The sequence below is a fragment of the Anolis sagrei genome, chromosome 3, assembly GCF_037176765.1.
Source record: "Anolis sagrei isolate rAnoSag1 chromosome 3, rAnoSag1.mat, whole genome shotgun sequence".
Taxonomy (NCBI): Eukaryota; Metazoa; Chordata; class Lepidosauria; order Squamata; family Dactyloidae; genus Anolis; species Anolis sagrei.
Genome location: NC_090023.1, coordinates 87,842,121 through 87,858,231, shown reverse-complemented (window position 1 = coordinate 87,858,231; position 16,111 = coordinate 87,842,121). Strand labels below are relative to the sequence as shown.

The window sequence follows — 16,111 nt, the reverse complement described above, 5'->3', positions numbered from 1 at the left end:
ATGCCATGCTTAACCATGGGTTATTTCTGCATTTGCTCATCATGCTGTTAAACTAAATTTTAGTCCTCCGAGGACTTCAGCTCCCAGAAGACTCAGCTGCTTTGGTCAATGATAAGAGAATCTGGGAGCTAAAGTTCCAAACACCTGGAAGATGAGAGTTTGGGGAAAAATGGATTAAACTGTGGTTTAACATTCCCTGTAAATTTGGTCTGTCCAATAGTCATTAGATCAATGATTATCAACCCTGGGTGTTTTGGTCTACAACTCCCCAAAATCCCAACCAGTTTACATCTGGAGACCCACAGGTTGAGAACCACTGTATTAGAGGGTGCATGCGAATTTCTCAGCTAATATTTTATTTTAGGACTCTCCTGCTAATGGACCCAGAGGTCTTTTTGTTGGTGACCTTGTGACTAGTCTGCAAGACTGCCCAGTTAATAGTGTGGAGGACTGGAATTCATGCCTGGGAAAGATCGCTGTAAAGCCACAGACAGGCTATTGCATAAAGACATCAGTACTACAACAACTGAGCTACCCATCTAGAGGTAAAGATATTTCTGCATTTAGATATATTCTAAATATTACATTAATTTATCCTTTAAATGATTGACTAAAATGTATGACTTAGTAGTGGAAGCTGGCATGTGGTAGTGGGCTGAGCTTCTGACTATGACTCTAGATACCAGGGTTTCAATCACCATCCATCCATGAAACTCACTAGGTGACCTTTGAAAAGTCACACTATTTCAACCTCAGAGAAAGGCAAGGGCAAATCTTTGAACAAATCTTGTCAAGAAAACCCTGTGACAGGGTCACCGTAAATTGGAAAGAGCCTAGGCACATGGTAGCAACAGAGTTTTTTTAAAAAAAAACAAAACAAAACTTGTGTACATTAAAGATGGCCAAATACCATCTTAAAAGTCATCCCTCTTTCTCAGAATATCAAATCCTTCTGAATGATGTTTGATGTTCTGCGTGAATGAACTATTTTTTTAAAAAAACATAAAATTTACTCACCCTCATGCAAATGTCTTCTGAGGCTAAAGGCAGAAGTACTTTATATGTTTTTAATCTGTTTTTATTGCTTTATGTGTTTATTTTGCTCGTGTGTTTAATTGTTTTATAATTGATGAGGCCAGTTTTTATTGTAATATTCATATATGGCATTGAATTTTGCTGAAGTTGTAAGCTGCCTTGAGTTCCCTCCAGGGTGAGAAAGGAAGGGTATAAATGAAGTAAATAAGTAATAAATAAATAAGGATTAGACGATGCAAATGGATATGGAGTTGAACTGGTTAGACATTAATTTTTATTGTTTTAATTGGTTTTATATTAATTTTATTGTGCAATATCAAATATTTTTAACTGTATGTATGTATGTAACCCCCAGTGGTGCAGTGGGTTAAACCGCAAAGCTGCTGAACTTGCTGATCAAAAGGTTGCAGGTTCGAATTCGGAGAGTGGCATGAGCTCCTGCTGTTAGCCCCAGCTTCTGCCAACCTAGCAGTTCAAAAATATGCAGATGTGAGTAGATAAGATAGGTACCGCTCTGGCGGGAAGGTAATGGCACTCCATGCAGTCATGCCGACCACATAACCTTGGAAGTGTCTACAGACAATGCTAGCTCTTCGGCGTAGAAATGGAGATGAGCACCAACCCCCAGATTCGGATACAACTGGACTTAATGTCAGGGGAAAACCTTTACCTTTCTATGTATGTTCATGGCATCTAATTGTTGCAAATCTGGACGCTGCTCTGAGTTGCCTGTGTGCTGAAAAGAGCGGGATAAAAACGCAATAAATAAATAAATAAGGCAAAGTAAATTGGGCAGGACCAAATCTTTTTTTTTTTTTTAAAGGACATATTCTTACTGAGTATACAAAGGAGAGCTTAGTTCTGTGTGTGTTAACTGAGAAGTATGATTCAATATAATAGTTTCTCAGGCTGCAAAGTAGACTCACTTCCAAGCAACAGCTTTCTGCCCTCGAAATAACCTTTTATTTTGTGGTCCATGAGGGATTCCTGCCACCACAACTTGCCTGATTATATCCAGCCACTGAACCAGAACTTTCCCATCACTGATCTAAAACAATTATAAAAATCTCAAGAGAGGCTTATTTTGATCATGGTTGTTCGTTTTCTCTAAATGAAGTAGATTATTTAAACTACGTACTGTAGCCGAACTTTAATTTTCATGCTTACATCTGAAAGAGCAGGGGTGCTTGTCCATTGAGAGGAATGCATTTCCTCATGTACTGCTTAGCAAGTAAAGCTTTAAAGCTGTGTAAGAATATTGTGATCTTTTCAAACTGTTTCCAAGCTTCTGAAGATGCAATATTTGAGGGAGATTTCCTACCCTTCATACCTGCCAAGACAGATTCAAAGATGGCAGCAGTGATGAAGCAATCAGGCAAGTTGTGGTGGCACAGTCATCTTTAGGATGTCTCAGAGGATCAATTCAAAACATCAGGCCACTAAGCTGTTTAAAATAGCATCCAACTAATTGTTAGCTATGTGTGATATCCAGCAGAGGAGGCGAGAATGTGACAAAAAGTATGTGGGAGACACTTCAGAGTGTAAAGAAATGGTTCACAGAAATAAACAGAAAACTGTAGCAATTGTACTGGGCTTTAGCACAGCTGGTAAATCACCAGCAGCAATAAGTTCTATCAACAAGAAGGATGGGTAGAAGGGGGCTGTGGCATCAATACCCACATTCCAGAGAAGAAGAAGCAATGCCATCTCCTGCATTGGAGGGGATATAACTGTAGCGCCTTCGTCATGCTAGAGAGTGGCTGCACTAGAGTGCTAGCTATTTTAGGACATGGTTGGTCTTATAGTTCTGTGAAGATGCAGGGTCTTTACAGTTGCATCCTGCTCTGACATCACTGTCTGACATCAAATGCATCCCTTTGTCATTTCTCCCAACACACACACAAAACAAGAAATTAATTTGTTTTAAGGAATAACATACTAAAATCTGATGCCAAGAAAGGCATAACGTGTTCTATTTTAAATTGGTTTGGTGGTACCTAGTGCATAGTCATCCAGGGCCATCTGCCAGGGATACTTTGTGCTTTTCCTGCATGGCAGAGGTTAGACTAGATGGCCCCTGTGGCCTCTTTCACCTCTGTGATTCTAGTGCTGCTGTAAAATAGATTTTGGGATTCTTGCCAATCAGTTTAACTTAGACATTCAAAGTAAACTATACATACTTCTGTGTCAAAACACATTTAGACAAGTATGCAGGAGAGATCTTTTTTTTGTGCCATGAAAACTAGCTTTCTGGTTATATTAAGCTATCTTTTTTTTGTTTGAGGCACAGTGGGGGCAACTTTTGTGAGTTTCTTATTTCTTTTTCTTTTTTACTTCTAGAATTACAAATCCAGGATACTGTGATCTCTGGAAATTTGATCTTAAATTTTATTTCTCCTCAGGTTTTAAAAGACTTGATGGCACCATTGAATGTTGTAACAACAACAGCCTCACAGATGTCTGCTTTTCATACATTAATAATCTGAATAGTCATCAGGTAGGTTATTGATGCCATCAGCAGAGCAGAGTTGAACAGCACAACTAAGCATGTTTACCTTGTACTATAATATATATATATCTTAAATACTGTTGTTTTTTTAAAAAATTGTGCTTTTGGCAGGGAGGGAGAGTTAAATGAAGACAGACAAAAACAATTGTTCAGGGCCTTTTTATGTCTTTTTGTAATGCTCAAAACGTTTTGGGCTGTTCATCTTCCAAATGATATGACAGGCAGTGCTCACTAAATTTGAACAAAAAATGAGAGAGTATGGCAATTGTTTTATTACATTTACTGCCCAAGTTGCGTTTTATTACATTTACTGCCCAAGTTGTTTGGAAAGCTTTCTTTTTAGGGATGGCATACAAATATTGTTAATAAATATAATTAATAAACATTCCTGGGAGATGTATATTAAAAAATACATGCAACATTAGCCTTATCATAATGAATTGTCTTGTGAGAGATTGCTGTATTTGTACCACTGCCATTTTGCTTTAAAAAAATGGAAGCAAACAATATTGCTATGCATGTCTGATATTCTGCATAAAGGAACATTGGAGACAATTCTGATTTGTTTGTTTTTTCCTTTGAGGCCAGTGCTACAGTGGACATTTTTTTCATGTATAGTTTATCTGGAGTCATTAAAGGGTGGTGTTCTTCTAGTATAACTTTTGAGCTGTCCATCTTTCTATCCATCTAGCTAGCTAGTATCTGTCTAATCAGCATCATCAACACATTAATTATCAGAATAGCAATAGAGGCAAAATTTTATTCTGTGTTAGGTTTGGATGGCATATAGGGCGCCTTCTGCTAAATGTTGAGAAGGCCCTGTCTCTCGTCTCCACCAATCGCGTTTGCGACAGCGGTGGGATCAAGAGCAGGGCCTCTTCAGATGATCTTAAACTTCGTGATGATTCATAGTAGGAGATATGTTTGGACATGTAGTCTGGGCCAGAACCGTTTCGAGCTTTAAAGGTTAAAACCAGCATTTTGAATTGTGTTCGGAAGCTGATTGGCAACCAGTGGAGCTGGCGTAATAGAGGAGTTGTATGCTCCTTGTATATATATATAATACAGCCTGATGTACATGTAAAAGAAAATTTAGAGAGAAGAAAGGGATGGCAACAATAGCACTAACAATTCAGAACAAATCAGTCAAGTCACTTTAACCTAAGTAGCTATGTCTTGACTCCTTGAATACCCTGTGTACATTGGGAATTCATTCCAGAGAAGATGGCTTGAGAGAAAGTATCTTGGACTCCCAATTGATTACTGTTAAGGTAAAACTACAAGAAAGAGTGGACTCCTACTTTGGTGTGAATCTGAGTTTAGCAAAAGCTGAATTCCCTGTTTGCAGAGGCTGAAGATGTCTCTTGAAACACCACATGGCAGTACATTGTGGAATGTGCCTCTTGAAAAATGTGCGGCAACATATCCCTCACCACAGTTAGCCATGACCACGCCATCTGTCAGTGAAGGGAATTTCTGTTGTAGCTGTAACAGTAATAGGAACTGTAGTAACCATGTTATCAAGATTGTTGAAGGAGCAAAGGATGGGATGTGGACTATCAGATTGGCATAAAAATGTCACTTTTTGAATTTTTATATAGCATTGGTATGTTTTGAATGTTCATGGTTTAACACAATCTTTATTTTAAAATGTGTGGCCAGTATGCTTGCCTACCAGCCCGGAAAGCTATCGAGGCCAGTCAACTTTGCCGGACTAATGTGGATTGCCGGAAGGATTTTGTCCCAAGTTTGTGTGTGACACCTTCTTTGGAAAATCAAACGAGGTTCATTCGGGTGAAACATCCCCCACAGGTTGATATGTTGTTTGTTGGGCACCCACTGCATCTTCAATATACAGGTAGGCATGATTTTGAATTATTTTAATTAAAAAACACATGTAAGCAATTAGTGGGATAATGTATTGAAAAGTTTGTAAATTTAGCTTTTTCTTAATGCAAATTCTTTATTTGTGAAGGAAGTACAGGTTGAGTGTCTCTTATCTAAAAATCCAAAATTGTGGTTGAGATAGTGACTCCCTTGCATTTTTTTATTTATCTATATAGGCAACTCGGAGTGGTTCATAATTGGCAACCGCATTCTGATGGTTCCATTTACACAAACTTTGTTTCATGCCCCAACTGTTTAAAAATATCTTATATATATATAAGTTTTAAGTATGTGTGTATGTATGTCTTTTTGTGCCACAAAACCTCCTACATGGTTTGATGGTTTGGGATTAAACTTTACACACATCCTCATCAATATCTAACATGAAATAATTGAAGGTTTTTAACTAAAAGAACCACCCCTTTCAGGTTCAGAGTAGAGGGAAAGAAAAGGAGTGAAGCAGACTGGCTATGGATAGGTGAAGGATTGGCTGTTGCTAAGTGAAGTGGCCGTCTGTGATATCATTGGGAAAGAAAGGGAGTGATGTCGCTTGGCTGCTGTTATGTGATATGTATGAAAGGGAGGAAAGAAAGAAAGAGAACAAGATAGGAAAGAAAGGAAAGGAGAAGAAAGGAAGGGAGCAGAAGAAAAGGGGGAAGAAATGAAGATAAAGGGAAAGGGAAAAGGTGTGAGGGTATGGAAAGAAGGGAAGAGAAAGGAAGGGAAGAAAGAAGGGATGAAGGAAGGAAAGAGAAAGAGAGAAAGAAAGAGGAAGGAAAGAAAAAAGAGGGGGGAGGTGTCTAAGGGAAAGCAAAGGAAGAAGAAATGAAAGGAAAAAGACGGAGAAGGTGGATGAGGAAAATGGAGGAAGGAAAGTGCGCATCATTGCCAGAGGGTTGTCATGGAGACATTGAGGTAGGTTTTCTGAAAACTGGAGAAGGGAGAAAATAGGTGGGTAGCAGTTGTGTATAAACTTATCTTCATGTTATGTATGTAAGGTACACAAATGTTATGTATATGCAACTGTTTCAAATTTCAAAAAACCCTGAAATAAAAATACTGTTATCAAGGATTAAGAGCAAGGGATATTCCATACACAAACTTCTAGGAGCACAGGTATGGTTTATGAGTTCTTAGGAATAAGAAATATAGCTGTTTCTTTTCATATTTCCACTTTGTTAGAAATGCATTGCACCATAGACTCATTTGAAATGTAAAACTCTGGCACCATGTAACTAAAAGGCCCTTCCACACAGCCCTATGTCCCAGAATATCAAAGCAGATAATCCCACAGTATCTGCTTTGAACTGTATTCTAGGAGTCCACACTCAGATAATGTGGGATTTTCTGCCTTGCTATTCTGGGATATAGGGCTGTGGGGAAGGGCCCTAAGAATGTTAACACAATGAACAGGAAGAATCAAACTCATATCTTGTTGGTTATTGCCTTTTCAATTGTTATGCTTATACCTGTGGTTCTTCAGACTGAGAATAACGCCCTACTATAAAAGACTGCACATTCTCAACTATTAAGCAATCACAGCATATCATGTTTTCAGTTAACAAAATGCTTACTGTTATAACTGCTGCTGAGTTACTATGGAGAGATGTTTTAATAGTAATGAATTCTTGGCTAATAGTATGAAGAATCAGAGCCACAGTAATGTTTGCCACAAACAAATGATAAAAAATGAGCTGTATTGGAATGTTCTTCACATTCACACAAGCCTATGAAATCATTTTTGTTTCAGTGAGCCTCAGCAGTTTTGTACCTCGACACAACTTTCTTAGTATGGACTTGCCTGTGGTTGTGGAAACGTTTTGCAAGTATCCTTTGAGATTTGTCTGATCTTGTACACACAAAAAAGGTATTAAGAGAATTGGTAAAGACTAGAGGATTTTAAAAGATCTCAACAACTGACTTAAAAATAGTCTGATCTTGTCTAGGTTGTGTATTCTACCTTTTAAAGGAGTTGGCAGCCAAGATCAAAACTTTCAGCTTTAAACACCATCACTTGTCATGTTGAACATCTCTTTTTGAGAGGGAGGAAAATCCTGCAGTTCTTGTGTACTGTTGAATCTCTCTCAAGCTATTCAACAAATCACTCTTGCTACTACAGCAGACTCCTCTCTAGCATTTGTCTGATTAGTTTGTGTATGTAAAAAATATTATTAAAGTCCAGTCCTTGGCCATAAAGACAGGCTCCCAATCACTGCCAAATTCAGCACCCTCCACTCTGTATAAGCTACACATTACTTCTGACTGACATACCATTCACTGGCCGACTCTGCTGTTGGACAGGATAAAACTGCAGCTTCAGACAGCAGATTATGAGTGTCACGAAAGGCCAACAGATTGGGGTTATTCAATTTAACCATTTTAGTTATACTGACAGAGATGTTCTGTCTTGTTTGCCAAATTTATTTGTCTGACTTTTAAGTACTGTGGCTTTTACCTGGGTGGATGAGGGTGACATTTGTACGTATAGTGTCTGAATATATATGAACAAATGTGTGTGGAAACTTGTGAGTAACTAAAACATGCATGTCAGGATGTGAAGCAGCGTATTTTTTACTTAGAAAAAGCTATATAGAAGAATTGAGTGAAAGTTCTCATTTCCTGGTTTTCTCTTGTATGGATAGATGGAAATACAGCAGACTGTCAGTTAACAGGCACCTATGGGAATTGGTAGATGTTGACTCTTTGTGAAATTTTGGGATATGTGTGTTTCTGACATTCTAGTGTTAGTCTAAAACAGAGCTTTTGGAACATTTCATGTTAGTGACACACTCTTTAGACATGCATGATTTTGCAACACAGTAATTCAGTTCTACTAGCAAACCAGAGATTAAACCAAATCTTTATAAGAGATATGGACACAACATATCTCAGGAAAACTTTTCATTCACATTCCTAAAAAATGTATGATTTATTGCTTATTTCACATAGGCTCAGAGGTTTCTCGTTATGTTCATGCAACACACCTACACACTAACCGACACACTAATGAGTGGGGACAGAGCTTGGAATGTTCTGGTCTAAAATTTATGTGGACAGTGAATATGATTCCTATTGATCCAGCCAAAACATGTAGAATTAAATCTGATATAGTGCCCTTAGTAAATCAATGCGAATTTATTAAGTCAATGTTTTTGTAAATTCCACTGATTTCATAGGTCCAAACTAAGAATAGTAATTGAATTTAGGTTACCAAAGTTTTGGGATCTAGTGCCTCTTTTTGTATTTTTAAAAAGTGCAACCTTGTTCATCTGCCTTGACTAATTCTGACTAGATATCTGATTTCACTCTCTGGAGCACTGGCCGTGATTAATGCAGTCCCTTGCTTTGCTTTGGATGGTCAATGGATATTGAACTCCTTCCTGGAAGCTACTCTTAGCACGCTGATAGTTGAAAAACAAAACAGAGAGCTGGTTGGCTTCTTAATTTTGCTTGCTGGCAGCACACTTTTGGCTGCCAACGTGGCACTCGGCCTCTGGGTCGTGACAGCACGATAGCATATAGTGCATTTAAACTACCTGGAAAACAGTTCTGCCTTCTAACATCATGTGTATGTAAGCACACATTCTGTAGGAACAGAAGTAGCTTCAATCAAATGATATTTCAAGAAAGAGAACTCTCCTGTGAACTGCAAAGAATTCAAGACTCAATAAGGTTTTTAAAATGTAAAAACTGTATTGAAAGAAGAGAACTAAGAGTAAAATTTGAGTTGTGTAGATTTCAAGCCAGCTCACTGTTCAGCACTGAAATCTCGTGTATAGATGGGAAAGAACTTCCTGTATATTTTCAATTTATTTTTTTGGAGGTGAAAACAGATGGATCTCATCACCATACAGAATTATTTTGCTTTTTATCTGATTGTATCTCAGATTAAATTCTGAAAATCAATTTTATCAAATATTTTCTGCTTTTATGGGAATTGTTAGGTTAGATCAAAATATGCCACCTTTTAAAAGAAGCTATGTGTTACTTCTAAAGTATATTTAAAGTTTTGCTTTCTTAACCAATTATATTTTTACTTTTAATTGTATATTTCAGACAGCTTTATGGTCAAAATGTTATGCCTAAAGCACTTTAATATGTCCTATGCCAATTTGAGAAAATGGTAAAGGGTATGCTTATATGTGTTGTCGAAGGCTTTCATGGCCGGAGCTCACAACCTCAGAGAATGCCTGCCATAGATGCAGGTGAAACGTCAGGAGATACTGCTTCTGAAACATGGCCATGCAGCCTGAAAAACTTACAGCAACCCAGGTATGCTTATACTTTTAAAATAATTGGTTGGAAATCTCCCAGATTGTGTTGTAGTATAGAAGCAGAACATAAATTTAAATCTGAAGTATAAATAATAATTATAATAATGTGTGCCATTGTTAATTTATACTCATTGTTAAAATCTGTATCAGATGAAAAGCTACTGTTTTATATTTACAGAAAGTGTACATAATTTGGGCTGATATCCTAATAACACTTAGTAGAGTAAGTTCCACTGAGCTCAATGGGATGTTCTTCTGAGTAGACATGCTTAGGATTACATTACACAATTAATATTTAACTGAACTCTTTTGTGACCAATCTTACTTTTAGGGTTAAAACTGATATAGAATGAATTTGTCCAATTCCATGGAATGATCTGATGGTAGTGAATGTGGATATATAATTAAAGACTTTCCCTAAACTAGGATGCAAAATACTTTTGTACAAATATTGCATATTGACATTGCAGAAATTGTATATGTCTTGTATATATTGTGTGTGCGTGTTTGTATGTTTATAATTAGTATCAATAGTTTTAAGGCTGAACAAATGATACTTGGAAGGCCTGATTACCAAGGACACAGTCCAACAGTGTTAGAAGTAATTTTGGCACACTGATGTATTTGTAACTCTGATTTAGATCTAGTGCTGTCAGCCTGGGCACAAGAACAAAATGTGGAAAAGGTATGTTATGTATGATCACTCTAAAGCAGGGCTTCTTAAACTTTTCATTCACAACCCCTTTTTGGACTAGGATTTTTTTATGCAACCTTTTACTGAGAACAAATCAGCATTTGCAAAGCTTGCTAAAAAGTACATCTTTTTGTGGAGTACAGCTGAAGGGTTTAATGCAGAGTCCGCTACAAACACTGCATGTTGTTACTAACAGGTTTGTGTAAATGGGTGGTGTTCAGAAACCTTTTACGCTTGCCAAATTTTCAGGAGCCCAACATTAAGCTAAGGAGACCTCATTTGGGGTGAGGACCCAAAGTTTAAGAAGCAGTGCTTTACAAGAACCTCTCAAGTAGTGTTTCTCAACCTATGAGTCCCCAGGGGTTTTGGCCTACAACTCCCAGAAATCCCAGCCAATTTACCAGTTGTTAGGATTTCTGTGAGTTGAAGGGCAAAACATCTGAGGACCTACAGGTTGAGAACCACTGCTCTAAATGAATATGTAAGTCCTTTGGGTATGTATGAAAGAAAGGCCATTAACTGGATAGTACTTTATGTTTAATATTAGAACCAGGTAAACACCGCAAGCACTTTGTAATTATTTTTGATACTGTTTGTGATTTCTGGCTTGATAAAGTTCAATTACATTTTTCTCCAAACTGTACAAATATAGAAGTATGAATCATTGACCTTGAACTTTTGATTTGGTTATCTAAAAGTTATGTTGAAATGATGAGCCTTGCTTCCGTGTAGCTATAAAAAAACATGCAGTAAAGAGCCATTCAGATGCTTGGTCGCTGTGTCGGACTGGATGAGGGCTAACAAATTGAAATTGAATCCAGATAAGACAGAGGTCAGTCAAAAGGCCGAACAGGGCATAGGGCTACAGCCTGTGTTGGATGGGGTTACACTCCCCCTGAAGACACAGGTTCACAGCTTGGGAGTGATCCTGGATTCATCGCTGAGCCTGGAACGCCCAGGTTTTGGCGGTGGCCAGGGGAGCTTTTGCACAGTTAAAACCCGTGTACCAGCTGCGCCCGTACCTTGGGAAGTCTGATCTGGCCACGGTTGTCCATGCTCTGGTTACATCTCGTATAGATTACTGCAACACGCTCTACGTGGGGCTGCCTTTGAAGACGGTTCAGAAACTTCAGCTAGTAGCCAGATTACTAACTGGGGCGTCATACAGGGAGCATACCACCCCCCTGTTGTGCCAGCTCCACTGGCTGCCAGTCCATCTCCGAGCCCAATTCAAAGTGCTGGTTTTGACCTATAAAGCTCTATACGGTTCTGGCCCAGCCTACTTGTCCGAACGCATCCACCCCTACGTCCCATCTCGTAATCTAAGATCATCCGGGGAGGCCCTGCTCTCGCTCCCGTCAATTGCACAAATGCGTCTAGTGGAGACAAGAGACAGGGCCTTCTTGGCGGTGGCCCCTCGCCTATGGAACACACTTCCAAATGAGGTAAGGTCTGCTCCCTCCCTCCTGGCTTTTAGAAAGAAATTAAAATCATGCCTTTGGGACCAGGCCTTCGGACAGTAGATGTTTGTAGAATTTAAAGGACATGGACTAGAATGACAATACAACTGGCGAGACTGTTTTTATTATTTATTGATTTAATGATTGCTTATGTACTGTATAATTATGATTTATGTTTAATTGTGGTTTTATTATTGTGGTTGTTATGGTTTGGCATCGCATCAGTGTCCAATTGAAGTTTTGTCAATTATGTGTAAACTGCTTTGAGTCCCCCTAGGAGTGAGAAAAGCGGTATAGAAATACTGTAAATAAATAAATAAATAATAATAGGCGTATAAAGCTAACACTTCACATTCATGGGTGTTAGGGCATAGCTCATTTGCAAATGTGGAAAAACTGTGAATATTTGTTGGCTCCCAAACCTTAACTCTTAAAACTATTGACACATGTATTGACACATATTTAACACATGTACCTCTATTGTCTTCCATTTAATTATTGATGACAAACTTGTGAATAATCAACTTTGGGATAATTAAACCTGCAAAAATGAGGTTTGATTATAGATTGTGCTGTGAAAGTACAATGGCTTAAATTAGATTTTCAAAGACATCTAAAATGCTGGAATGGTTTAAAATGTGAGTTCAGATTAGCAGTATCATCCAGCAAACAAGCATTCAAGATGGTACTTTATTGTAACAAAGCTGTGTTTGAATTCACTTTTGACTTCTCATTCCAAAATTGTTGCAGTTCATTTCTGTGACTTCATTTTCAAGTGGTAGGCGGATGTATTCAGTTACATTTTCCGTGACTTTTCATATAATAATTTTGCAAAGGTTCAAAATGGAATGACAATTATAGCTGTTTCGTTTTTGTGATAAACATTTTGTTCAGGTGTTTTGGGTAAATAATGGAAGTCAGAGAAAAGTAAGACATTCTTTTTCTTTCTGTTTCAAAAGAGGCACCGATAGTTCAAGGGAAGATCAAATTAAAAAGAGCTGACATCTCCATTTTGTTCTGTTGTTTGTGATGGAACTTCGCCTTTCTGAAAAACAAAGTCATCATTCTCTGTTTGATTCAGAGAGTTTTAAAGACAAAGGACACTTTGAAATGGTGTCTCAGACTTCTCTTATAATCTCAGATATTTGACCTTGTAACTCTCATGAAAGAAACTATGTCTGCTGCTGATAGAGTGCAATTGTTTTCCTGCCCCCAAGCGGTAACTAGCTATCCAAAGGAGTTTCAATAATTAACTAGTTCCACTATGCAGTTGACATACTTTAAATAATGCAGGTTTTAAAGATGCTTTTTGGGCTTTGGTACTGTCAACTCCCATATGGATCACTAAGCTGAGGAGGAAAGTCCAGAGAAGAAATATATGGCAGTGGAATCAGAGTGAAACAGATGTGTAAACAAAAATTAAACTATGTGTAAATGCTGAAAAAATAATCTGAAATCTGTCATGTGTATGATATCTTCGGGTACTGTGCAGCATAGCCTTGTGGTTGCTCAAAGGTAAATTCTATTTGACCGAGGGAGATTCACTCACAGGCTGCAGATTTATATGTACTTTTCTCTCTAGAAGGCAAGATTTGATATGGTGCAAATTATACCAAGAGGCTCTGCACCAACTTCAGTGTTAGTTAAAATGTTCACTAGCCTTTCTACAATATTGAAGAAAACAATTTTTAAAAGTACTGTATATTTTGCGGAATAGGATAGACATATTATATGTACTCATGGGACTTACCAGAAAGGAACTGATAAATTGAGAGAACAAGTGAGAAATGCAAAGATGGGGGACGCCTGGCTCAATAGCAGTACGTATGAAAAAGATCTTGGAGTCCTCATGGACAAGTTAAACACGAGCCAACAATGTCATGCAACAGCTAAAAAGCCAATGGGATTTTGGCGTACATAAATAGGAGTATAGTGTCTAGATCCAGGGAAGTCATGTTACCCTCTCTATTCTGCCTTGGTTAGATCACACCTGGAATGCTGTGTCTAATTCTGGGCACTGCAATTGAAGGGAAATGTTGACAAGCTGGAAAGTGTCCAGAGGAGGGAAACAAAACAAAACAATGGCTTCAAACTACAGGAAAGGAGATTCCACCTGAACATTAGGAAGAACTTCCTGTGAGAGCTGTTCAGCAGTGGAACTCTCTGCCCCAGAGTTTGGTGGAGGCTCCTTCTTTGGAGGTTTTTAAACAGAGGTTGGATGGTCATCTGTCGAGGATGCTTTGAATGAAATTTTCCTGCTTCCTGGCAGGGGTTGGGACTGGATGGCCCACAAGGTCTCTTCCAACTCTATGATTCTATGAAATCTTGCCTTTATGTAAAAATTTTGTTATAGATGCATGGTACAATTTCTTTGAGGGTCAAGATGCGCATGTCTCCTCCCCTTTGAAACATTTCTAAGAATTGAAATAAATAAATTTATTTAATAACTGGCTCCAATTAGCTCACATCACTTTCTCTGACCCTTCTGGGCTTTTGAGGCCAGTAGCACTGTGAGAGTCCTGAAGATTCTGACCAAAGCAGGTATTTCAGAAATGTAGATGTTTATTGTTGGATAAGAAACCAAGCACTGCCCTTTATTGACATGTGGTTACCTTTTGATTAGTTGCTCTCAGGTTGCTCTCCTCAGCCACAGCAGAGAGTGAAGGGCTTAAAGTACATATTGTACTTCAACCACTTCCAATTGAATGAATCATTGCCAGCCCACATCCCCAAATTCAACAGACACCCCTGCTCTGTAGGCATTTGGATCAATCAAGAAAGACTTGTAACCTTCTCCAGCTGGGTTGTCTCTTTTCCACTACAAGGCCAACTTTAGGATTGAAAGGGTGGAGGCATGGAAAGATACTGGAACTGTTTGCTCAACCACAAAGTCAATTGAAACCAACTGAACTGTGAAGAGGACCCAGAGATATTGCTCTGGCTCACAAGCAATGTTCTGATAGCCAGTTTTCCATTTTACAGGATGCTTAATGAAACTAAATATTAAAAAAAGTAATCTATCATGACTACACGCCATTAGTGGAATTCCTTGCCTCATGAATTTAGGTTATAACCACCTTTACCAGTGTTCTATCAATGGTCGAATGTTTTATCTCAGCAAAGCTTTTAACTGTTGTGTTTAAGTTACTATGTGATATTTTCTACAGTGCTTTTCAGTTGTGTTCTGTAATGCATTTTATGGTTTTAGTGATGAAGATTATGTTTTAATGTATTGTCGAAGGTTTTCATGGCTGGAATCACTGTATTGCTGTGAGTTTTTCAGGCTGTATGATCTCACAATCAGGTCTCACAATCTCTGAGGATGCCTGCCATAGATGTGGGTGAAACATCAGGAGGGAATGCTTCAGGAACATGGTCATACAGCCTGGAAAACACAGCAACCCATTACATTTTAAATTTAACAATGATGCCTGTTGTTTCCTGCTTTGGATCCCTCTTAATAAGGGCACACTATTTAATACAAATAAATGGCAAATGTCTTGATGCATTAGTTTTTTAATTAAAATTTCCTTTCTCAGTTTTAATGATGTAATTTTCAGTGCTTTCTGGTTACTTGGGTTGTATTATCAATAAAAATGAGAAATTAAATATTAATGAGTTGCTCATCTAACATACAGACAACTTGACAAGAGAACTGCTCCTGTGATCTGTTTTGACAGAAGAAATAACTTGTACAAAAACTTTCATGTACTGCTAAAAGGTGGCTCTATTTCACGGAATACAGTTGCTTTCTCTTGAATCATTGCTCCATGTAGCTTTCCTGACTACTGGGCCATAGGTGACTGCCTTTTCCATTGCCTATTGAGATACCTTTTATTCAGAGAGATTATGGACAATACCTGCATGGTTCTCTTTAACTTTCTCCATAGTATATAGTTCAGTGGTTCCCAACTTTTGGGCCTCCAGGTGTTTTGGATGTCAGCTCGCACAGTTCCTAACAGCTAGTAAGCTGGCTGGGATTTCTGGGAGTTGAAGTCCAAAACACCTGGAGGCCCAAATGTTGGGAACCACTGATATAGTGGGTCACACTTTTTAAATAGTGGTAATAGGCCAATGGTAATACTAATTGAGAAAAAACATACATGACTTGACACCAGAATGGAAGAGCATGAGTCCATGTAGTTTGTGTTTATTCTATTGCTGCATTGCTATAGTTTTCATTTTGTCACCATAATATAGAATGCCATTTTGCATTTCCAGGGTAAAGCTACTAAAATACAAAACAACTTTT

The 16,111-nt window shown here is 38.2% G+C and overlaps 1 protein-coding gene across 1 annotated transcript in view; it reads left to right on the top strand.

Annotated features, from left to right (window-relative positions):
• The window catches only part of MBTPS2 (membrane bound transcription factor peptidase, site 2), a 29,604-nt gene extending 14,136 nt beyond the window's left edge, over nucleotides 1–15,468 (top strand). The window contains exons 7-11 of the mRNA XM_060770099.2: nucleotides 365–545; nucleotides 3,438–3,532; nucleotides 5,207–5,402; nucleotides 7,182–7,257; nucleotides 8,724–15,468. Of these exons, the coding sequence (XP_060626082.2) occupies nucleotides 365–545; nucleotides 3,438–3,532; nucleotides 5,207–5,402; nucleotides 7,182–7,257; nucleotides 8,724–8,946 (771 nt within the window). The 3' untranslated portion in view covers nucleotides 8,947–15,468. The remainder of the gene's footprint in view (nucleotides 1–364; nucleotides 546–3,437; nucleotides 3,533–5,206; nucleotides 5,403–7,181; nucleotides 7,258–8,723) is intronic.
• The last annotated feature ends 643 nt before the right edge of the window (nucleotides 15,469–16,111 follow it).